This window comes from Gallinula chloropus, assembly GCF_964237585.1.
Source record: "Gallinula chloropus genome assembly, chromosome: 2".
Taxonomy (NCBI): domain Eukaryota; kingdom Metazoa; phylum Chordata; class Aves; order Gruiformes; family Rallidae; genus Gallinula; species Gallinula chloropus.
In genome coordinates, this window is record NC_140086.1 from 124,662,649 (window position 1) to 124,680,604 (window position 17,956).

Below are 17,956 nucleotides of genomic sequence, written 5' to 3' on the forward strand. Positions count from 1 at the left end.
GACTGCTACAGCATTACAGTTTTAGTTTTCAATGTCTTTTTTGGACATGTCTTTACACTTCCATAATCATGTTCCTTCCCAACTTACTATTTTTGGCATTCATTTACAAGCACGTTTACTTTCATTCATAAAAGGAAACAGGAGTAGTTCCCAGGACCACTGCTGTCGCAACTAACTACTGCCAAATGATTGGTTGAGTGTTGGAGGGGTCCTTAGAAAGAGTTCTTTGTCCTCAAAATTAAATTTCCTTTAATATATTGTGATTTTTAATCGTTTTTTTTACTTTCTGGATTTTCAGAGGTACATTTTGGAAAAGCCAGACCTTTTCAAGCATTCCTTATGCAAATTAGTCACTTCCCACTCTATTCTCTGTCTTCTGAACTCTACAGTCTTGAAAATGAACTTGGCATACCAAGATCACAATTCAGCTTTCCAATTTAAATTTTCACCTGGAAGTTCCCTGGCTGCCCCTATAGTAGGTGAAACAGCAGCTTTCTTTTTGAAGGGCCACAACAGCTGAAGGTCCAAAAGTATGCTTCAAAGGAAATTGTTCTGGTCCTCTCCATTCTGCTAAAACTTTCCAAGAGGCAACAGGCAGTTTTCAGAATGATGTTATCAGTTCAGTCATCAGGTAATGCTTACACTTAAGGTATTTAAAGAAAAGACAAGGCTAACTGGGAACAGGAGGAAATTAGACAAGAGCTGAGAAAAGTCAAAGGAAGAGGCAGATTTGCTTTATATAATGTTTAAATATTCTCATTTTGAGGTTGAAGACAGAGCAAGCAAAGAAGCCCTTTTAAAAAAGAGATAGAACTCATAGCAGAAACAAGAAAGAGCCACAGAATGGTTTGGGTTGGAGGGGACTGTAAAGATCATCTAGTTCCAATGCCCTTACTTTAGGAATTTCTGTTATTATTAAGCAGGCAAGATACTTCTAGTATTCCTTTTTTGATTTTAATTTTCTTCTCTGTATTCTTTTATATACAGATTTGACTCTCTTATCAAACCTTCTGGGAAAAACTACTCTGTGCTGTTACCATCAGAAACGTTATAGAGAGCCACCACTCTCTCAATCTTCAAAGAGAAGAAGCAGTAAGCAACTTTACTTTCCTGATTAAAAATAGAATCACAGTTCTCTACAGAATGTAACTCTTAAACTGGCCAAATTCTTTCTTGTAAAGTTACATTCTGCCTGGCTACATTCTAGCAGTTGGACAAGAAATCACTATCAACACCTACTAAACACCACCAATAGCCACAATGTTCTTTGAGACAGATGTAATCTTGTTGAGAAGCAGAAGCATACCTGTTTTCAATTGTTTCATGCCTTTTCTGCACACACACACACACACACACACACACACACACACACACACACACACAAATTAGTCACTAAGTTGGCTCCTGAAAGAAATTAATAGACATCAGCCATGTTCAAACAAACCTAACTCAGTTATGATAGAAATCACACGCAGTAATGATATCTGAAACAATAGGTTTGTAGGTTTAGGGAAACTCCTGTAACATGGTTCATCATTGTAGAGGCAAAATCCATTTAATGTTTGGTGATTTAATGTATTTCCTCTTTTGAATAATCAAAGAGCATTTGAATTCTTTGCAGGTGAACATTGGTCACCAAAATTGTTCCATATCCTACCATCATTTAATATCATTTGCTGTTTCTCTTCAATCATATTTTCTCTCATTGTCCATACTCATTCTCGTCCTCCTCCTCTTTAAATAAGTCTGAAAATATTTTGACTAGGCAAAGCAAATAGGGATAAAAAATAGTATGCATCACCAGAGAAAACACCTATCCAACACTTGCACAGGCTCATTCTCTCCTAAAGAGTTCTAGGATAGAGCCCTGAATGATGGAGCTGTTGGTCTTGGCTTTATTTATACACTCAATCTTCACAAGTCCTAACCTGAGCTTGCTGATTAGGGTTTTAGTTTTCTTGTTGTTTCTTCTGTCTTCACACTGAAAGAAGCAAATGAGTATGAAGTACTCTTCAGGACTAGAGGAGATAATTCAGTTTAGGTCAGGACTGGGTCAATATGTGCTCATACTCCATCAAGAACAGAAGCACGATATTTTTCACTATTGAGGAGTTTTCTTGGAAAGACATACTGATCCAGTGCAACTTGTTACATAGTTTTTACAAGCTAGCATTATATAATTCTATAAGCAAAAGGAAGAACGTTTTACTCATCAAAAAAAGTAGTGCCCTCTTTAGTTACAGTTCTTTTCAGTGCACTCATCTGTAAGACAGAAATTCCTTCCTTGCTTCAGATAGTGCATACAAAGGTCTTCTGTATTGTCAAGAGTCGTCTATCAAAAAAATTTCTTTTAGAGGTTTATTTATATACAGATTCTCTTTATTGCTTCAAGCCACCACTCTTGCAAAAAGAGTGTAATTTTTCTCTTGCATTATGAACTGAAGTTTCAAAATATATTTTAATATCCTCAAGGCTTATATAAGCACATCACAGCAAAGGAGAAAAGAGACCAAATGAAGCATAATCTTATCACAAAGCAATTTGGCTATAGTCAACCTTTTTATATATATAAAATAGAGAGTGCTTTATGGTCACTCTCTCAACCATCCTTCCTACCTTTCCTTGCTATGACAGCTAGAACTCTGTCCTCAGACTGAAATGAAAACAAAGGTCAACAGATCAAGGAATTTAAAAGGGAGATTTTATACAAAACCCTGCCATCAGAATACCAATAGCTTTCAGAAGCAAGCGTTCCTTTCACCAGAAAATAAGGTCTGCTTTAACCAAGGAACAGATTCAGACCATTAGTCCTATTGATGAGCAATGTGTACAAAATGTACAATAATGCTCACGCTATCTTTAGTCATGCCCAAACTAGACAATGAATGCTCAATGAAGTACTCAGAATGAAAGGTTTTGGGTATTGTAGAGGTATCAGAATACAGGAATGAAATGGGATCATTTGTAACAAGCTTATTTACTTCTAATTAAGTTATCCATCCATCTTCTCAAAATTTTAATTGAGCTTTTCTGCAGTAAGTATCTTCTTAGCCACACATATTCCTATGAGTTACTTAGAATCAGTGATACTGATGTAAAGCTATGTTCTCCTTTTCCTCTAGACAGCCTGAGAGTAGTTTTGTCCAGGCAGACAAGCTTGTGTTTGTTTTGTTTTTCTTTTTTTTTTTTTTTTTCTTTTTGCTATGTGTCAACTGTCAGTGGTTATATCCACTTCCACACCTTCACCTCCTCAGGACTTTGCTTGCCACACCACACTCCAGACAGACACTGAGTCAAGCTTGTGCTGCCCCTTCCATCACTCAAGGACAGGAAATAATGAATGAACAAATTCCTGTGATTCATCTTCACCTCTCTGTGGTTGAGAGGAAGGGGGATTAAGATGCAGAGGTCTTTCACAAAGCATCTGCACATAACATACAAGAATAACCAAATTAAATATCATGTAGTCTAAGCAACCAAGTACCGAAGAAAAAACAGAAAGTGCAAATGTTTTGCATATCAGATATACAAGTCTTGTGGCACAACAGAATTGTCCTTCAAGTAATAAACATCATTATGTATACATTTATGAGTGGGCAGAAAGAAGCTGTACAAACATCATAAATCTGGAACATTACATTTGAGTACTTAGTAAACTAAATGCTCTTTTAAGCAGATGCAAATAAAGCCTTTAAAAATATTAGAACTCACCACCCTATTCCTAGCTTTTTAATGTAAAAGACAAAGATAAATGTTTCATATAGGTAAGTGTAATAACTTTTCAATAGATTGATGCGCAATCTTCAATATTGTGATACAATCTCATTTACAGAGTTGCTGATTGTTAGCAAAATAAATCCCCTACTGGATATATGATATTGCTAGGAAAGTTTTAGCCTGATCATTTCTACTTTTTCACTGCAAAAAGTGTGAATGCCAAGACTGACAGCAAGATGCCAAAGATTTTTTCCTGGGGAAACCAAATTGACTCTTTCATTAATTTCTCCAAAGATTCCTGGTGTCACTGATAACATTTGGTTTTGAATGTTCCATGTTTTTGACAAGGTGTCAACATTTTATTGAGGAGAGCAAAGTGCAAAGAAGAAAACAATGCCTTAAAAAATGCAACTGAGCTGAACAGAATGGAGCTGGAAGAAAAAGTATAAGCTATAATTGGAGGGCTTTCCCCTCTTCTAAATATCCCATCTTTGACAATGATCAATTAACACAGCTAATGAGAGGTTTTTATTCTTTAAGTGAATAAATATCTCCTTCTTCTGCATTATCTCTGAAGAAATCACATATATGTATTAACATAATTTATTTTTTTTCCCCTTGAATTTTGCTACTGTAGATGACCACCTGTTTGGTACATCCTAGCATCTTTGGTCTGATGATATTACAAAAAAACTAACAAAAACACATATGGGCCATCAGGTAACTGACTTATATGGCCACTGATGGTTGTGTTAACGCTTTCATAGAAGTACTAAATAAATAAGGCTCAAGGACTAGGTTGTATATGGCCAATTATATTTGCATCCTGTAAGTAACTTTTCAGTGACCCTGTGCTCTGCTCCCTCTACTGTAACTCAATGACTCATACGTCATGTTGCCCAGCATGTCTACCTTTTTCTGCCATCGCTGATGGAGAGAAGGGGGAGAGGAAAAGGATGTTCAAAGAGGAGACACTTTTCACTGCAGCATAGTAATCTCCTCCTATCCTTGCTTCTCTTGGAAGGTGGTAGTTAAGCAGAGAGAAGATGAACTCACCTCCTCAAAGTCTCCATTTATTACCACATGGACACGGAGTCCTTCTGTCATAGAAGCTATCTTTCCTACTTAATGAAACTGTTTCAAAATCCTCTAGTTACATTTGAGTTTTCATTGAGCAGAAGGAGAGAAGTTAAGCAAGGACTGTTAGAGCCATGTGACGTTCATTATCCTTATGTGTACTACTTACTTTTTGCCTGCTCTAATTTCCTTTTCCTATCTCCATCCAGATTAGAAAAGATAACTGCATTTAAGGAGATAAATACTTCCCTGATGTAATACATTTACCAGGTTACATTTATAACAATTAGCAAAATACACAGGATTATCTAAAAAACACAGTTAAACCAATGAAATGCATTCTGTTCAAATGCAGACAGCTTCAGGGCAGATTTATAAATATTATCAGACTGCAACTTACTTTTCCTCCACCTCCAATGATCATTACTCTGTCACAGTCATAACAGGACAAGGCACTCAGTATTTGTCAGCTAGCTCCTGGGAAAATACTAATTGATAGTGTTTACTTATATAAATATTCAATATCTACAGTGGAAAAAAAACCCAACAAACCCAGGAAAAAACAAAACAGTTTCTTCAATATCTTTGTATGGAATGTTTCAGAAATAGTAAGTCTCAATCCATCCTGACCAGTCTAGTCTTTAATTTCTTCAGTTAAATTATGCTTTTTTTCATTGTTTTTAATTGACCAATCCCATAATGAGCAAATTTTACTTTCCCTTGATTAGTACATTTTTGAAATCTATTGTTATAACTGTATTTATGAACTATGGTCCTTATTTCTTTTGGATTTTCAGAGCTCCTAGTCCAATATGTAGATGTAACCACAGCAGTAAATATGATTTGTCTCCTGAGGGATGTACTTTGTCCTTTGGAAAAAAAAGTAAGACTTTTTCTTAAGTGAGGGTGATCTCTCAAATACATATATATATATATGTTTGTATGTAGAGCTACATATGGGTACATATATATTTTTACATATATCCCCATATGTACAAAACCCCCATGTATTTATACACAGGGTTTTTTTCATTTGTCTCAGTTTCACCCTATAAACTACCTAATCTTTTTGGACTTTGACACCATGTAGATCATGTTCATCTGAATACAACCATATTTTCAAGTGTAGATGTTTTGCCTTTAAACTCATTATTTAACTCTCTTAAAAAGAGTCTTCAAAGATTACACAAAATTTCCTGTAAGCAAAAAAGCCAACAATACCAAAGCAGACCACTACACTTAAAAATAAAATTTTCCAATGTTTCAGTTTCAAATAAGAAATCATAGCAATATAAACAAAGCTAATTTTGTGCAATATATTTTTGTGACTCTGCTTCTGGCGTCTCTGTCTGCGGCATCCCCTAGAAACAGAAAGTCTGGAGTCTGCAGAATGGGAGGTCTCCCAGTGCTGGGAGAGGTGCTGGTCACAGCCTCATGCTTATTCATAAAGCTTTCAACAGAAACTACATGGGGAAGGAGGGGATTCTACTGGTTAGTTCTCCACTTACATTGCAAATACCAATTTTAGAAAACAATAATTTATTTTCCATTGCTTTTTCCACAAGGCTAGGTCATAGAAGTGTTTTGCTTACCATCAGTACCTCTATAGCTCCCATCTGTTATTTTATTTTTGTCTGTTAATAGTCATCAGCAGTTTTAAGCACGTTTGAGAATTTTCTGTTGAGTCTGTGGTTCAAGAACTTTACCCTGCACTTGACATGCTGTCCACTGTCACCTTTCTGGAAGGAAGGGCTAAAGCTGGGACATGAGAAGGGGTTGAGTCATGCATCTGGATGGATACCTCCACCCTGTCAGGTTTATGGTTTTTATAGAGAAGGGTTTTGAAACACACACTGAGGTATTACATAACACTGTAGAGAGGATTATTCTTCCCAATTCAGCACTTGAATTTGTGTGAGCACATGCTGTAAACAGAATCTGAGGCTGCCCACTGAAAAGAATTACAGTAACCCCACCAGTTGGAAAGTAGCAGGTCTTAACCTTTTAGTTACTTAACTGCTCTGTAAAATCCGACTGCTTTTGCAATCCCCTAGCCAAATCAGTGTAAGGGTTTAATAGACAGTGCTAAAATAAGCCTCCTGCTGATTTCCAAAAAACTATGAAGGTAATGCAATAATTCACTGTAATTATCAGGAGAGGAGGTGGCAACTAGTCCAAACCATGACCCAGTACATGGATTTGGGAATTATGAACAAAATAAGGAAATGTCAGCAGAAGGAAAGCAGGTAGTCTTCAGGAGAAATGGTACTTTGACCTTTCTTTAATGAAAGAACAGCCTGATTCGTAGTGAAGCACAGGGACACAGATCGGCTTTTAGCTAAAGCTTGATTTAAAACTCATTAAAATAAAATGTAGCCTATCAGCAGCCTCAGTGTGACCAAAATTGTGAGAAAATTTGAAACGTGACAAGTCTGATGTAGTAGAAACATCCCATTGGAAAATAAATACCTACATCTCTTCCTAAAAATGCGTATGTAGAAAGTAGCATAATGAAATATATTTAAAAAAAGACCCCAAAAAAGTGCATACAGCACCACTAGCATTACCAACAGCCATTCATATTAAGTGCAGCTGGAAGCCCAGGGTGCCTGTGTGGGAACACTAATCTGTAAGCATCTGTAAGCAATGAAAGGCCCATCACTTTGTAACAATGCAGTAAGCAGCAGGAAACCCTCCTACGGATTTATTCACTTATCAATGTGCTTCTAGGAGAACAAATCTTTTCTCAGTGAATTATGCTTTTAATAAATCATGTTGCTGTTGAAAGAAGCTATTAGCCAATGTCACTGTGAGTGCCATCAGAACAAAGTACTAGTGCTCTCAGTTAGTAAGCAGCAGTCTTGTTGAAGTCTCATTACATTAAAGCAGAAGATGTCAAATGTTTTACAACACATTGCACACAGGGGATTTGACTGCCTAATTTTTCTTTTCTTCAAATTGAAGTTCATCCCCTTGTTTTGGCTCCTTGAAGGCTTCCAGTGATCGCTTCACCTGAGGCTCTACGAACTTTAATCTAGGGCTCTGGAGGACCAGAAGTCTACCCTGTATTCCTCTGTAGAAGCCAGGACTTTCTCTAAAAATGTCTACACATTTCAAGGTTACATATTACCCTTTGTAAGAGGCCATGGGTCCATCAAATGAAGTGTTTGGAGAGAAAAGAAGCCAAAAAAATTCCCTCTTCTGTCAAACAGAGGAAAATAAGGACATGCCTTCTGTCTACATCCACAACCATACTATTTTTTAAGGGAGACACTTCCCCAAGACCAGTAAAACTTCCTGATGCCTACACTGAAGTGGGAAAGGAAAAAAAAAAGGAAAAAGAAAAAAAGGAAAATGGAAAAAAAGGATGCTTTATAAAGATACAAATTATTGTTTATGGCTCATGTAATTACAATTAGATATTACCATCAGATTACTTTTTCAGTGTTGATTACTCCTTTTATTTCCCTCCTCCTGTATTTTGTACTACAATTAAGGTAATGTAAGCAAACCAGCCTTAAAAGCTTTTTAGGTTTCTTATTTTTAGGCCATGTTTTTAAGGCAGAGCAGCAGTGAGGTCACGTTGCTATGAACCATCCTGCCAAGCAACTTGTCAAGGAACTTCTTCTACATTAGATGTCACTAGAAAATGGATGTCTCTGTATAAATTTTTGTTTTCCAATTACAAAATTCTAATAAATTTCTGTTCTCTGACTGCTGGATTTAATATTTTCAGAAGAAATAGTGGATTTAATGAGATTGTTAAAACAGGAGTCGGTTCATATTAAAAAGGTAACATACAACTCAGACTACAGGATATTTTTGGACAACCATTAAAAGTAGGGTTTTAAACTTCTTGTTGGAAAAAAGGGATACTATTTCTGCAATGAGCAAAATAAAATACTTTTTGTAGAGCAGAAAAGCTTTAAGAAAATCTAATTTTCTTTCATTTTAAAGGAAATTAATTTTCCTTAAATTTCTTTATAATTAATTAAATCTTCTATAATTTTAAATAAGATTAAACTCATCTTGTAAAAAATGCTTTGTTTGTTTGCTTAACACAAGTCGTGTACTAACTGCAAATAACGTAATGGAGCCTTTGCTATCCTGTAGCCACATTATTCAACTGCAGCCATGCCAGAGGCTATAGAAGATGTCTCATGGCTTGAGGCTTATTTGCCTGTGGCTGTCATTACTGCCCCTGTGAGAAAGCTGCCACACCTTGACTTAGAATGGCCTTTTACCTGGTGGTATCCAGTAACTCAGTAAGAGGCTTTGACTTTTACCTTTTCTCCACTTATGTTCCATTCATCTGAAATAATACCTTGCTCCTGATCTTCCAGATAAGGATATAGAGTTATTCAAACACACATTGTCTCACACTGATGAGAAGAGCCATAACTTGTTTTAACCATGCTGATGCTTAAAATATAAAAAAAAATAAAATTAAATTAAAAAAATAAAATAACTCTATCGTGCCTTCCTGAACTTACAAGTTACTTACCAAACCTTTAGGGGGCCAAGAACTACAGGACATAAGCCTAAGACATACCTCAGAGAGTGTTTAAATCAGTTTACATGTAGAAGGTCACAAAGTGTCCCTTGAGCCTTTTAGTCCCCGAAGTCTGTCACAGATGAAACAGACCCTACTTACAGCCAAGTCCTAAGACAACTTGTTATAGTGATCCCAGCAACACTCACTCCAGTTCTCTTAACAGCAGGGATTTTTAATTGCCCACAAAAGCCTGGACTAACGGCCTTGTTGCTGGGGCGTGCACATATGATAGACACCATAGTGAAGCCTCTCAAATGTAAGCCAGAAGTGGCTATTGCTGATGCCATAATGTTTCACAGAAGTTACACGGAAAGTTTACAAAGGAAGGGTGTAGGACTGCTGCAGGTCTTAAGAAGGTGTGTGTAAGAACAGACCTCTTTTTAGATACTGCAAACTGACTTTTGAGATATAAGAAATGAGTCTGATGGGGTCGTAAGGGAACCAAGGTATGACCTTCTCAGCAGCTGAAGACAGAGAGCTTAGACTGGACTAGGTCAATGATTATAGGGCTTATGGCAGCGTCTGCTTAAGCTGTAACACGAGAAAAAAATCCATGCTGCTGCTTGTTTGTACTTCAGTTTGGGCAGTTGAGAAGACCTTATTTAACTACATGTACTCAATATTCATAAATTTCTGCAATGGTTTGTCAGGGAGAAAAATAAGGGTTTGTCTAAATGGAGTGTCCATCTCTTTTTAGATTACTCTAAAAAAGAGATCCAGGGGGGTGAGTTCTTTCATCACAATGCACTTGAAGCAAAAAGGTTATTTGTATTTCTGGTATTATAAATAACAACTTACTTTATTGCAGATGTTTTTAAGAAACCATCATAAATTCCTTGGGTTTTAATAGCTTGTTTTCCTGCTTGTTTAAAAAAAAAAAACCCTAATACAAATTAAAAGGTAGAAACTGACTGAGGAACTCAAATCAATACAGAAAATATGACAAAAAGTGTATTTCAAGTAGGATTTTCAAAAGATACCTCTCTCTCAAGTTGCTGTTTCTGCTGCCATGGTTCTAATACTGCTCTGTGCTCACATGGAAGAAAATACCCTGGATGTGAAGGTACAGCCAGTTTATCCTATTCCAAGGTATTGTTAAAATACCAAAAGGAGAACACATACTGAAAAGTTCCTATCTAGTCATTCCAGGGTTACAGTTTTCTAGTTTGGTTAAAGTACAACTGCTGAAGACCATCTCTTAAGATCCAAACCCAAATCCTGCATTTCTTCCCATAGATCTGCAGCCTATCCTCCTCAACTCCCTACCCAACTCCTTACAAGCCAATCTTACTTGCTACAGCGTCAGCTCAGAGCACTCTGTAACTCCCATGAAATTGTATATTGGTTGCTGGAGTTCCTTTAGTTCTAGCCTTTAGTTCTAGTTCCTTTACCTAAAAAATAGTGAGCAGAAATACTATCTGAAATCTTAAATGATGGTTAAATAACTGTGAAAGGGCCTGTATTCAAGCTTACTAAATTCATATCAAAACTAGCAAGACCTTCAAGTGTCAAGCTTGAACCACTACTTGTTTAGAATTAACATATTAATTTAATGAAAAAAAAATCCAACTGTATTTAAATAAAATCAAAATATCGAAAAATGTGACAAATAAAAAGATAGAATGTTAAATGTTAACATGTTAATTAAGAAATTAAGTGATATTCTGTTTTGGAAGCTTGTATTTCTTTCCCTAAAGATGAGACGCAGGTGGAAAAAAAAGAATTGTAGTTTCTACATTTTAGATCAAATCAAGAAGAAGAAACCAATAATAAATTATTGTGTTCATATATATCCATTTCCCTCATTGTAATTTCTTATCATAATGTTGTACTCATTCTTAAGCTTTCAAGAAGTATGCTGAGGGATGTTTGAGTCAACTCTGTAAGCTCAGAGTCTTGGGACTCTTCAGCCTTGAGAAGAGAAGACTAAGGGGGGACCTAATTAAAGTCTGTAATTATCTTAAGCAGGGGATGCAGGGGGAACCAGCCAGCCCCTTTTCAGTGGTCTGTGGAGACAGGACAAGGGGCAATGGCTGCAAGTTGGAGCACAGGAAGTTCCACACCAACATGCGGAAGAACTTTTTCACAGTGAGGGTGACAGAGCACTGGGACAGGCTGCCCAGGGAGGTGGTGGAGTCTCCATCTCTGGAGATATGCAAGACCTGTCGGATGCCTATCTGAGTGATATGTCCTAGGGAGCCTGCTTTGGCAGGGGGGTTGGACCCGATGATCTCTTGAGGTCCCTTCCAACCCCTACAATTCTATGATTCTATGATTCTATCATTCTCATAATTACACCTGAAGCTCAACTTCTATCCCTCAAGTTCTCTCTGAAAGTGTTCATTGGGTCCTGTAGCTAAGACTACAAAGCAAGGCTGTACCTCTGAATAGCAGACTAAAGCCAGATGCTTAGTTGCACTATGACACCCTAAAGTCTTAACAGGACATGGAAAAGTAACCCTATGACAACTACCCATTGCCAGTTATTTGTCTCCCACTGACCTATGTTCCTAGCATTGCGATGGACGCTAGCCCAACTGACAATTATTTTCAATATCAGATAAACTTGAAGGCACCCATACCGTCATTTTGAGGCCATTATTCCAAAGTTCTTATGTCTTTAAATATTTTAAAAACATCTTTCTGCAACAAAGCTTTTCTTTTCTTTTGTTGAATGAGCCTAACCCTGCCAATGTTGAATAAGCCTAACTGCTTCAGAAGTTCAATTTTTCTTGTGGAAAAAAAAAAAAAAAACCATAACACCCAAACCCAAACCAATTATCTAAAATGGATGATTTACCCAATTTGGTGTCTGCACTTTGCAGCTCTGTTGAAAAACAAGACTATTTTTAAAGATAAATTTTGCTGTTATTCAAGAACAGTCTCATGTTATTTTAATACCTATTCATTTCTTTTTCCCAATGGTACATGAAAATGAAAAATATAATAGCAGCCTGGGAAATTTATTCATACTCAGAAAACATCTTGGAATAGTTTCCAGTCACATTATACACAGGGATGCAAGTAGGATGGATTATGGGATTTTTTATATCTTAAATAATTTCTCAATACCTATTTATCTGTGGTTCAGGTACTTCATTGATAAGCAAATTGATCTGCAAATTCTTTCTGCCTGCATTAGTCATGTCTATTATAGGTTTGAAGCACCTGTTCATAGTGCAAAGAAATCACAATTTATCATCAGGACCAAGACAGTGAAATGAATATGTTAGCTTTACTTCTTTCATTTGCATACATTGAGATCTCTCTGTGCCCGCTCATCACTGTACAAAACTGGTAAAAAATCACTCTTATCTTTCTGGATTAAGAGAATTTTTTCCCTACATTCAGATATGAATTAGAATTTTGAAACTCTTTTCTTGGAATAGCCTTCCTGAAACATGAGTTCAAGGAACAATGGAAATCTCTTCTAAATGTTAAAAGACAATAACAAACACCCCCCTCAAGCCTCCCCAGAATGACACAAGAAGGGAGCATTTAGCAGCATCTTCAGAACAGCTGCAAACTTTCTTACTGTGAAAAATATCAGTCACCAACACAGGCCAGCTGCAACGTTTCTCTATTTTGTGTAAGTCAGGGAAAGTGGGTCTGCCTTCTCTTAACACCCAAAACCACTGACTAATTTCTTGTCAATATACAACTTCTACTTCTAGAAAATAACTTTTTAAAACTGTAGTAATATTTGAATGGGAAATGTTTCGTTAGCTAAGACATAAGTAGGATCTACGAGGAATACATGTAGCCTAAACACATGCCTATAAATCCTAGCCATATAATAAAGCAGAAGGTGACACACAACAGGTACTCATGGATCCACTGAGCCCATGTATCATTAAGCACATGTGAAGGCTCCTATAGCACTGGGGTGGTTACAATCTTGTCAGTATTTCACACTTTCCATCACCTCCTCGAAGATCACATGACTGATGGCAGTGTGAACTCTTACTGAATAGGTACTCTGGAGACACCTGATGTAAATGAAACAAGCTGATAATTGTGGATCATGGAATGCTTTCTTTCACTGCTCACATCTTGACTATGAAATCGTTCTTATAAATGCTCTATAATAGGAGTGAAAGCTTCATTGGTGTACCTTGCAATTCACTCGTCTACAGAGTTCCTTAATGCTCAATTTTTTTTTATGTGACAATACATACTTAAATATAAATTTTACTTAGAGAACTTACCCATTTCTGAAAATCATTATTATTGCATTTATCTAGAGTAGCTGTGGAGAATAATTCACTTGATTCATTCGAAGTTTTGAGGTGTTCAGTGATAGAACTGAAAAATTTATGTAACTGCTGTCTACCTTATGATGAACATTAATTTTTGTATTAGTTTCAGCAATAAGGGGTAAGACATGAAAAAGTAGAAATCACAGTGTAATACTGAGTGTAGATAACACAGTGTCTCACAATGCAGCTTAGGACCCTGAATTTCTTCTATGCAACTTTTGAACTTATATAAAGTTATATGAAGTTATATAAAATCAGTAACGCTAATATAAACCTACTTTTAATAACGACCCAACTGTCTTTATTCAAATCTATTCCTGAAGGTCTGACAATAGGCATACAAAATCATTACGTAGAAGTGCATACTGTATATTTTATGCATTAATATTCATCCTTTGGGACTAATGAAACAGGAAAGAAAAACTTACCATTCTTCTTATAGAACATGATTTCTCCCTTGAATTCTACCTTTTCCTCCAACGATTTCTCAATTTGAAGAATCATCTGCTCATTTGTTTCAGCACCAAGTAAAAATTTACAGCTGCAGCTCTTCTGCATGACTTCAGTTCGTGCAAATCCAGCAAGCTCACAGAAGCCATCTGAGCAGTAAACAATAGGGAATCCCTTAGCCACCTGAGCATTTGCAAGGATGAAGTTACTATCTGTAGAACACAAAAGTAAAACTTGAATTATAGTCTGAATTCTACATTGTTTTACATGATACTTCCTTTAGCTTCACAGGAAGGTACAACTGGACATACATTTAAAAGCAAAGTCCCAACAGTCTTCAAACAAGAATGCAATTTCTGATTTTAGACCATTAGTCTGAAGTGAAATCAAATTTAACAGCACACAGAGCACCTTCATACAATGGTTCCTCATGGCTAGGTACAGCTTGCAGCATTGCTTCTCCAAGAAATACTTTATGGTAACTGCCTCTGGGATGGATGGTAGCACATAAAACAACCACTTGAGCAAAGACTAGTGATGGATATTGAAGTTTTGGGGAAATTTGAAAGGTGTTATGTCACGTTGCTGCACAGACTCCTTTGCAGTCTCAGCAGACACAGATATATCTTAAAAAAAAATTAAAATCTATGCACGCAATAAGCTAAAGTTGATCGTCATCAACACTCAAACTATTTTTCATACAGTTTTGCATAGCAATCCTTAAAAGTAGAGATGAGGGACATTCTGGGGCTACATGGAATTGTCTGTTCTTTGGGTTTTTGGGTGGGTTTTTCTGGGTTTTGGTTTGGTTTTGTTTAGTTTGGGTTTGTTTAGGGAAAATGATTGCATCCAAATCAGCCTGTGCCCCACCATACTTGTTCCATCTGGAACAAGCACATCATAGATTTATCACCATTGCGCCTTAATGTACTTTATAATTTTTCAGAGTGTATAAGATGCAACTAACATATAAATTCAAGAACAGCATACAGACATAGCCATCAATCATGAAAAAGCAATATTCTAATTTGAGTAAAAATCTTTGACAAATCTAGCAACCTAATAGCTCATTTCCATCCCAGAGTGTCTTTGAAGGTTTTGTGCCTTAGACTCTCTTTATCAGCACTTTTAAAATTAGCACGGAGATCCTTTCCAGGTAATATATGAAGTTCTCACACAGTGGCTTTTTTGCCTGTGTTTCCTTATCGTGAAGTGATTAAATCTAAAAAAAAAAATAATTATGGAATGAACCTATCTTCATTTCACATTCTGGAAGGAAAGAGTATTTTTTGCCTGATGCTTATTAAGGAATGTTTACCTTACAGATTACTAGCTGGAGTTTAGGAGTAGTCGAGTCCCATGACAGATAACTCATTTTTCAGCAGCACATGCATGCAGATTTGTGTGTGTATTACGGGAAAATACTATCAGCTAGCCCAGAATCCCTTGATAAATATTCATAAAATTAAAGAGAAAAGAATGAACTTTTTTAATGGAAAATCCAGGTAGATATGCCTAATCCCCATATAAGGATATATTATTCATGAATGGGGAAGGAAGGGACAGAATTCATAAACTAAAATAGAGGAAAAATAGGTCTGTTTCAGCATTAACTGTCACAAGAGTTCTACATCCATTAAATTCTTAAATCTTCAGCTACATTACTCTTTATGTACCCCAGTGACAAAAATCTATGGCTGATGCTGCTTAGATTTCAGTATTTTAAATACAATGCTGATATTTATTACATGATCTGTTTACTCTTAAGACTTTATATCAGTTACTCACCTTTTGCTTAAAGTCTAAGTAATGTCTTTGAATAAACGATTGTGGTTTTAAACCAGACTTGTCTCATTTACCAAATAGTGTGATTTAAAAATGTATTCTGGTTCTCTGTAGTGCCTGACTTAGCCTGTCATTTTTATTTGCCTAACTAGGGAATAAGTATCATTACCATTCATACACTGACATGCTTCTCCCCCTGTCAACACAACCTAAATCCCCACACTGCCAAAAGAATTAAAATCATACACTTGCACTGCACTTTAATGACGTTACAGTGCAAGACCTGCAGATCATGCTTTCCAAATACATCTGTAGCTATCAAATTAATTTACTCCAGAGTTTCTTATTGTTTAAGATATAATTATGTGATACAAAGACTGTTATTTAAAAAAAAATCAAATTGTTATGAATTACATGAAACAGATTATGGAACACTGGAAGGACAGAAAGTGTAGGGAGAATGCTCTCAGAGCACAGGAGGGTTTGAATATCATTATGAACAAAAATACACTGGAGTTTACTAAGTATATCATGATTGTATGAAAAATTTGAGATGGCCAAACTCTGCTGTCATTTAAATCAGAATATACCCAGAATACTTTCAGTTATTTAATATTAATAGCCAAAACCAATTTACTTCCAAAAGCCCAATTCCAGTTCCAGATAGAATAAGAGGCAATCTTTCCATTAACATCATCATAATAAGTTTTGTTAGCATTAGCTAAGCTATTTGAGTGTGACGATAAAGTATCAACTTTAGGAAAATAAAACCAGAATTATGGTTTCTGTTTTCCTTGAGCTTGAAGTTCAGATCAAATCATGAAATTTGCACTCGCAATCCCAAACTACTAGGCAATGGAAATACTTAAATAATTTATTGAAAATAATTCCTTGTAATATTTAAGCATCAAACAACTTCATTTTGAATTGTAATCATCTGGGTTTCATTCAATTCTTCAGTAATATTTATTAAGTGATAATTAACATTTACTTACTGAATAGGGCATATTTTTTTTTCCAAACATGCATTTAAATATTCTGGTTCAAAGTTTATTTACTTCTGCAATTTATTTTCATAGGTTGGTATCTCAGTGCACATAAAGCACCATAAAATACTTCCAAAACAAAATGATTCGAGGGTGATATTTGTGCCATTCAGACTTCCGTGTGACACAAATAGCAAACACAGAAGTTAATTCTGTGATCTTTAGTGAGAGATAGCAATATCTTAAAATCCAGAGAAGGAAGAATGACATTGTAATTTGAATAATTTATTAGAAATCTATGGACCAGAAGATAGCTTATCTTTGAATTTACAGTAGGAAAGTTGCAATGAGTGATGCAACTTATTGATCTGTATATTTTGTCATACAAGTAGATTGTGATGCTTCCATAGTAATGATGCTGATGTTGAATTCCATGTTGTGCTTTCAACACATCAGCCTAAACATTAGGTTGGTTTATTCATTAGTTTAGTTGGACTTGGTAGTCAGGAGACACTACTAGGTTTCTGGGAAGATGTTGGAGTTTGGGGCTGGGGGGTGGGGGCAGGGGGGTGGTGGTTCAACCAGAAAACATATCCAAGCTAAATTCAAGATCTAGTTAGAGAGATGTAACCTTGAGTCTTTTGGACTGGTTATGAGAGTAGGGTATTTGTAACAACATAGTAGAACTTCTGCAAATCTCCATTCAACCTGGAAGAACAGAACCATCCCAAATACACCTTCAATCACAGGTTTACACACCATTGTCCTGTTTCAGTGGCCATACTAATACCAAAATATTTTAACCTGAGAAACAGAACAAATTTCTATCACAGGCTATTCGATAGAGACAGGTTTGTTAAACATCCCATGATAGAGTTTAAGAATTGAGATAATTATAGGAAAAGGCCATTGTGCAATTCTTTGCTTCATAATTAATGCACACAATTTATCTGGCTGTTTGTAATGAGACCATGTTACAATTAAGCTGAGCACTCCTTTGATACTTCTTACTGTCATCTTATTTAGTAAAAATGACAAAAAGTTTCTTTCTTTAATACTGCAGCTATGTCTGCTATAAATCTCATCATTTTGCTTCCCTTGTAACAACTCTTTTCAAAGACCAGATG

At 36.1% G+C, this 17,956-nt stretch overlaps 1 protein-coding gene across 1 annotated transcript in view; it reads right to left on the bottom strand.

Moving 5' to 3' along the window:
• KCNH8 (potassium voltage-gated channel subfamily H member 8) overlaps positions 1-17,956 on the bottom strand; it is a gene marked incomplete at both ends in the record, with an annotated part of 185,729 nt that overhangs the window by 111,731 nt on the left and 56,042 nt on the right. The window contains one exon of the mRNA XM_084280066.1: positions 14,037-14,270. Coding sequence (XP_084136192.1) covers positions 14,037-14,270 — 234 coding nt within the window. The remainder of the gene's footprint in view (positions 1-14,036; positions 14,271-17,956) is intronic.